The following is an 8206-nucleotide window of genomic DNA, read 5'->3' on the forward strand; positions in this document are numbered from 1 at the left end:
CGGTCCTCATAAAACAGGGTCCTAGTAACACAGGTGTAAACACACACACAATGTGACATCAAGACCATGTTAAGACTATGTTCTTATGATGGTCCTCATAAAACAGGGTCCTAGTAACACAGGTGTAAACACACACACAATGTGACATCAAGACCATGTTAAGACTATGTTCTTATGACGGTCCTCATAAAACAGGGTCCTCGTAACACAGGTGTAAACACACACACACAACCACAAGACTATGTTCTTATGATGGTCCTCATAAAACAAGGTCCTCGTAACACAGGTGTAAACACACACACACAATGTGACATCAAGACCATGTTAAGACTATGTTCTTATGATGGTCCTCATAAAACAGGGTCCTAGTAACACAGGTGTAAACACACACACACAACCACAAGACTATGTTCTTATGATGGTCCTCATAAAACAAGGTCCTCGTAACACAGGTGTAAACACACACACACAATGTGACATCAAGACCATGTTAAGACTATGTTCTTATGATGGTCCTCATAAAACAGGGTCCTAGTAACACAGGTGTAAACACACACACAATGTGACATCAAGACTATGTCAAGACTATGTTCTTATGACGGTCCTCATAAAACAGGGTCCTCGTAACACAGGTGTAAACACACACACACAACCACAAGACTATGTTCTTATGATGGTCCTCATAAAACAAGGTCCTCGTAACACAGGTGTAAACACACACACACAATGTGACATCAAGACCATGTTAAGACTATGTTCTTATGATGGTCCTCATAAAACAGGGTCCTAGTAACACAGGTGTAAACACACACACAATGTGACATCAAGACTATGTCAAGACTATGTTCTTATGACGGTCCTCATAAAACAGGGTCCTCGTAACACAGGTGTAAACACACACACAATGTGACATCAAGACTATGTCAAGACTATGTTCTTATGACGGTCCTCATAAAACAGGGTCCTCGTAACACAGGTGTAAACACACACACACAACCACAAGACTATGTTCTTATGATGGTCCTCATAAAACAAGGTCCTCGTAACACAGGTGTAAACACACACACACAATGTGACATCAAGACCATGTTAAGACTATGTTCTTATGATGGTCCTCATAAAACAGGGTCCTAGTAACACAGGTGTAAACACACACACACAACCACAAGACTATGTTCTTATGATGGTCCTCATAAAACAAGGTCCTCGTAACACAGGTGTAAACACACACACACAATGTGACATCAAGACCATGTTAAGACTATGTTCTTATGACGGTCCTCATAAAACAGGGTCCTAGTAACACAGGTGTAAACACACACACAATGTGACATCAAGACCATGTTAAGACTATGTTCTTATGATGGTCCTCATAAAACAGGGTCCTAGTAACACAGGTGTAAACACACACACAATGTGACATCAAGACTATGTCAAGACTATGTTCTTATGACGGTCCTCATAAAACAGGGTCCTCGTAACACAGGTGTAAACACACACACACAACCACAAGACTATGTTCTTATGATGGTCCTCATAAAACAAGGTCCTCGTAACACAGGTGTAAACACACACACACAATGTGACATCAAGACCATGTTAAGACTATGTTCTTATGATGGTCCTCATAAAACAGGGTCCTAGTAACACAGGTGTAAACACACACACACAACCACAAGACTATGTTCTTATGATGGTCCTCATAAAACAAGGTCCTCGTAACACAGGTGTAAACACACACACACAAAGTGACATCAAGACCATGTTAAGACTATGTTCTTATGACGGTCCTCATAAAACAGGGTCCTAGTAACACAGGTGTAAACACACACACAATGTGACATCAAGACCATGTTAAGACTATGTTCTTATGATGGTCCTCATAAAACAGGGTCCTAGTAACACAGGTGTAAACACACACACAATGTGACATCAAGACCATGTTAAGACTATGTTCTTATGACGGTCCTCATAAAACAGGGTCCTCGTAACACAGGTGTAAACACACACACACAACCACAAGACTATGTTCTTATGATGGTCCTCATAAAACAAGGTCCTCGTAACACAGGTGTAAACACACACACACAATGTGACATCAAGACCATGTTAAGACTATGTTCTTATGACGGTCCTCATAAAACAGGGTCCTAGTAACACAGGTGTAAACACACACACAATGTGACATCAAGACCATGTTAAGACTATGTTCTTATGATGGTCCTCATAAAACAGGGTCCTAGTAACACAGGTGTAAACACACACACAATGTGACATCAAGACCATGTTAAGACTATGTTCTTATGACGGTCCTCATAAAACAGGGTCCTCGTAACACAGGTGTAAACACACACACACAACCACAAGACTATGTTCTTATGATGGTCCTCATAAAACAAGGTCCTCGTAACACAGGTGTAAACACACACACACAATGTGACATCAAGACCATGTTAAGACTATGTTCTTATGATGGTCCTCATAAAACAGGGTCCTAGTAACACAGGTGTAAACACACACACACAACCACAAGACTATGTTCTTATGATGGTCCTCATAAAACAAGGTCCTCGTAACACAGGTGTAAACACACACACACAATGTGACATCAAGACCATGTTAAGACTATGTTCTTATGACGGTCCTCATAAAACAGGGTCCTAGTAACACAGGTGTAAACACACACACAATGTGACATCAAGACCATGTTAAGACTATGTTCTTATGATGGTCCTCATAAAACAGGGTCCTAGTAACACAGGTGTAAACACACACACAATGTGACATCAAGACTATGTCAAGACTATGTTCTTATGACGGTCCTCATAAAACAGGGTCCTCGTAACACAGGTGTAAACACACACACACAACCACAAGACTATGTTCTTATGATGGTCCTCATAAAACAAGGTCCTCGTAACACAGGTGTAAACACACACACACAATGTGACATCAAGACCATGTTAAGACTATGTTCTTATGATGGTCCTCATAAAACAGGGTCCTAGTAACACAGGTGTAAACACACACACAATGTGACATCAAGACTATGTTCTTATGATGGTCCTCATAAAACAAGGTCCTCGTAACACAGGTGTAAACACACACACAATGTGACATCAAGACTATGTCAAGACTATGTTCTTATGACGGTCCTCATAAAACAGGGTCCTCGTAACACAGGTGTAAACACACACACACAATGTGACATCAAGACCATGTTAAGACTATGTTCTTATGACGGTCCTCATAAAACAGGGTCCTAGTAACACAGGTGTAAACACACACACAATGTGACATCAAGACCATGTTAAGACTATGTTCTTATGATGGTCCTCATAAAACAGGGTCCTAGTAACACAGGTGTAAACACACACACAATGTGACATCAAGACTATGTCAAGACTATGTTCTTATGACGGTCCTCATAAAACAGGGTCCTCGTAACACAGGTGTAAACACACACACACAACCACAAGACTATGTTCTTATGATGGTCCTCATAAAACAAGGTCCTCGTAACACAGGTGTAAACACACACACACAATGTGACATCAAGACCATGTTAAGACTATGTTCTTATGATGGTCCTCATAAAACAGGGTCCTAGTAACACAGGTGTAAACACACACACAATGTGACATCAAGACTATGTTCTTATGATGGTCCTCATAAAACAAGGTCCTCGTAACACAGGTGTAAACACACACACAATGTGACATCAAGACTATGTCAAGACTATGTTCTTATGACGGTCCTCATAAAACAGGGTCCTCGTAACACAGGTGTAAACACACACACACAATGTGACATCAAGACCATGTTAAGACTATGTTCTTATGACGGTCCTCATAAAACAGGGTCCTCGTAACACAGGTGTAAACACACACACACAATGTGACATCAAGACTATGTCAAGACTATGTTCTTATGACGGTCCTCATAAAACAGGGTCCTCGTAACACAGGTGTAAACACACACACACAATGTGACATCAAGACCATGTTAAGACTATGTTCTTATGATGGTCCTCATGAAACAGGTGTAAACATACACACATCCTGACATACTGGAATGTACATGCATGTAATGTAAAAAATAAAAAGTTACTAACATTAACTTAGGTAACAACTGATGTTTAATACCTTTACTTTACTATAATCCAATAAGTCAGAATGGACAGTATAGAGGTGGCAGTACCGTGCATCTCCATGGCCACTCAGAATCACCATAATCATATGTGATCTCTTCACCAGGACAGATGCTCCTTGTGGCAAATAAACATAAGTGAGGTTTTCCATCCACACGAATCGTCTTCATCCTGCTGTTTGGGTTAATATGGTCATCGTTTACAAGCCGCCCAAGAGAACCGTCATCTCGGGCTGCATCGACACTAAACAAGAGACAGACAATATCAGCACTGAAACCTTAGGACCAGCAGATGTAATATTCTGTGATCACCAATCATTTAACACTCATCACCAAGCTTTGAAAACACATGACTGATAATTATAGCAAAATATGACCTCTAATCATTGACATTTCCACTGACACATTTTGAATCATGTAAATTAATTACCAGTTAACATGTAGATCAAACACGTGTACATACCAGAGGAGTTTTCCATTGTAGCGAAACTCAAACATGAAAACTTTAAGTGCATCGTGATATATTCTTTGCCTCCGCTCACATTCTTCTTTGCTGATGAGGTCTCCTCTGTATTCCAGCAGGAAATCTCCTTTCTCAAAGTCAGTACAGCTGAACACACCCCTCCCTAAACAACAACAGAGAGGTGAAACCATCACGAGAACCACACGTCATCAACCGGAGACAGATTTAGTACACGAGTCACTTTAAATGCATAGAAAGAAAATTCTGTCATCATTTACAAACCATCAAATGGTTAGTAATGTCTTATTTTGCCCAACAAAAGATATACAGGACTGAGACAACCTAATGGTGACTATATGATGACAAAATCTTCACTTTTGGGTGAACTATACCTTTAACTTCAATCAATTAATTTACCTCACCTTTAAGATGACTGATGAACCTGCCCTCGAGTCCATTCTTGTCTTTCTGTTCAAGTGAAAACTGTATGGCCTCCTCCACGGGCTTCAGCTTTCTCCTTCGCCTCACACCTTCAGCCATCCTCTGTGTCTGCTTTAATAACAATAAGAACTGTTGGACAGAATATATGTGGAATATGATGTATTCTGAGCATATGCTGAATATACTATTTTGACTGGTTATCTTTGTAAAAGTGCTTTGACACAATATGCATTCTACAAAGCACACTACAAATAAAGGTGACTAACTATTATATACAGTACATATTGGGAAGTGAAAAGAGCACATCTCTGAGTTTATTAATTAAACCAAGCTGAACAGTAATAATAGTAAACAGAACTGCCCCTCCCCTTCAGACTGTAGCCATGACAACATTATTATGATGGCTAGACTGTTCTATTACTTTTACAGTTATACTGTGAACGAAAAGAATGTAAACTGACAAGCACTGCTGATTCTCGTCTGATGTTACTCTTTATAGACGAGACTTACAGTAATCACGCTAGCGCCATTAGCATCACGCGCTAGCTGCTTTCTAAAGAGCACTGAAGACACTCACGAACAAGCCAAACTGAGCCACAAGCTCTCAGAGAAACGGTTTAACAGCAGTATTACTAACCTTTCATATAATAGTTGTTTCCAACAGCTTCACACCACAGATGTCTTCGCTTCAGGTGCACAGATTGTGTCCGGTCCAAACAGGAAGTTACAAACAATCACACTTGCCTCGCTGATTAAAGCACGTGTACACGGGATTTATAATTATAATAATAATAATTATTATATATTTAAATAACCATCTATGAAACGTTACATTAATAGCGTTACATTAATTTACAGATATTAAACCGAGTAATTACAGCTTTGATGTCACATTCATACTTTATATGATGATATTTAAGGAACATGTTTAATTGCACGATCAGTATGCATTTATATAATTAAATACAATCGATAAATTATTACAAAAAATGTTTAAATAATTACCAAACTGCATTAACTTACTTGTACGGCGCTATTAGCGGCAGAATGTAGCCCCGCCCACCGCCGCCATTTTGTTTTCCCGCCTTCCGATGCCGATCTAGCCAATCAGCGGCCTCCAAACTTACACAAGTGTAAAATATGCAAATTTTCGATGACACGGATGCAGTACCGGGGCCGGGCTGCAGGGGCGCACTACCGAGCTCAGAGGATACACAGTGTATAGTAAAATTTCAGATTTTTGTGGTATATTAGGACATGGCGCGAAACTTTGAGAGGGAGCTTCTGGGACATAGAGAAAGGCATCTACACTGTCGGAATTATAAGGACATGGGCCCTGTCCTCATAAACCCAAATGTCCCTGTAATGCTGGTGCGTATTCAGGTCAAAAGTCCTTGTAAACCACAAAAACCAACACACACACACACACACACACACACACACACACGCACACCTAACCCCAGCTCAACATGACTACAGGTTCTGAATAACTGTACACATCATTCTAGAAATGTTGCTGAGGGTCACAGTCAAACTCTGATTTGGGCCACTGTTGGATTCTCCCGGAGATTACTCCTTTGGCACGGTCACATGCGTCTCATAATAATATAAATGTAAAGGTCACCAGTGAGAGTGCCCGGGATTACCATCAGAGGGAACTCCACAGACTCCATTCCCCATAATCCTTTGCCCATCATCCATTATCACTTTCACCTGTGTCTCATTATCCTGTTTAGCTCACACTATATAAGCCTGGTTTTCTCATTCATTCTCTGCCAAATCTTGTTTAGTGTTTTATCCCGTTTCTCCCGTGTCCTGGTTCTCTTGATTCTCTGCCTGTTTCCTTGGATTTCTCTCTTGGCCTCAGCCCTGATCTGTTATTGTTTGGATTGTTTGTTTGTGTATGACGCTTGCCTGTTATATGGATTACATTTTTGGATTACCCTTTCAAAATAAATACTGCATTTGGATCCTCAACCTTCGTTTCTCAGAGCCTCTTCAAGTGTAATAACATAAAATACAGTTGATATATTTCAAGGCCTGAGTCAGGACTTCACTGGAACAGAACATGAAAACTACAGAGACAGGGCACACAATAAAATTATACAAAATTTAATTAAATCTGACAATTCTCTTAATACAAAATATAACTCGATTAATTTGGTTGTATGAGAAAATTGCAATTGTAATTTGTAACTCTTTACAGTAAGGTTTCATTGGTAACACTTTACAATAAGGTTCATTAGTTAATGCATTAACTAACATTAACTAGCCATGAGCAACACATTTGTTACTGTATTTGTTCATCTTTGTTAACGTTAGTTAATAGAAATAGAGCTGTTCATTGTTAGTTCATGTTAGTTCACAGTGCATTAACTAATGTTAACAAGATTTGGTAACACTTTATATTACGACCCGCAAACAACTGCGTAAGTAAACCGAAATTACGGTGTACGTTTCTGTAATTATAGTGTACCCCCGTGTAGGTATAAGGGAACAATATGTTACGTTTTGGGTAATAAAGGGGTAAGTGTAACTCCTGCGGGCTGTAAATTAAAGTGGCGCTTTTTACCCCTTTATTACCCAAAACTTAACATATTTTTGCCTTATACCTACACGGAGGTACACTATAATTACGAAACCTACACCGTAATTTCGGTTTACTTACGCAGTTGTTTGCGGGTCGTAATATAAAGTGTTACCCAAGATTTTAATAAAGTTAGTAAATGTCAAAATTAACATTAACAAAGATTAATAAATGCTGTATATGTAGGGTTGCCACCCATGTCTGATAAAAAACCTGGACACATCGATGATGACCCGACCGACTACTTTGCTCACAAGTGAAAATGTCCATTAGTTCACCCCAAACTGGAAATTTCCTGATAATTTACTCGCCCCAATGCCATCCAAGATGTTCATGTCTTTCTTTCTTCAGTGGAAAAGAAAGTACGTTTTTTGAGAAAAACATTTCAGGATTTTCTCCCACACAATAGACTTCAATGATAACCAGAATGCTGAAGTGCAGTTTCAAAGTGCTTTAAAGTGCTTCAAATGGCTCTGCTCGATCCCAGCTGAGGAATAGAGTGTTTAATGATGTTGCCCGTGACCTTTCCAACATGAATGCGGTTAAAAAGTATATCAATTTTTTTT

At 39.5% G+C, this 8206-nt stretch overlaps 1 protein-coding gene across 3 annotated transcripts in view; it reads right to left on the reverse strand.

The window, feature by feature from the left end:
• Positions 1-7182, reverse strand: part of LOC127942762 (uncharacterized) — a 92950-nt gene extending 85768 nt beyond the window's left edge. Inside the window, exons 1-4 of one of the 3 annotated variants that reach the window (XM_052538712.1) lie at positions 5691-7158; positions 5035-5164; positions 4613-4775; positions 4201-4393 (exon numbers count right to left, since the gene is read on the reverse strand). In XM_052538712.1, the coding sequence (XP_052394672.1) occupies positions 4201-4393; positions 4613-4775; positions 5035-5152 (474 nt within the window). In that variant the 5' untranslated portion in view covers positions 5153-5164; positions 5691-7158. Of the gene's footprint in view, positions 1-4200; positions 4394-4612; positions 4776-5034; positions 5183-5690 lie in introns of all 3 variants that reach the window. The other 2 variants (XM_052538713.1, XM_052538714.1) reach the window with 2 other exon arrangements.
• Between the last annotated feature and the right edge of the window lie 1024 nt (positions 7183-8206).

This window comes from Carassius gibelio, chromosome A22, assembly GCF_023724105.1.
Source record: "Carassius gibelio isolate Cgi1373 ecotype wild population from Czech Republic chromosome A22, carGib1.2-hapl.c, whole genome shotgun sequence".
In the NCBI taxonomy this organism is placed as follows: Eukaryota; Metazoa; Chordata; class Actinopteri; order Cypriniformes; family Cyprinidae; genus Carassius; species Carassius gibelio.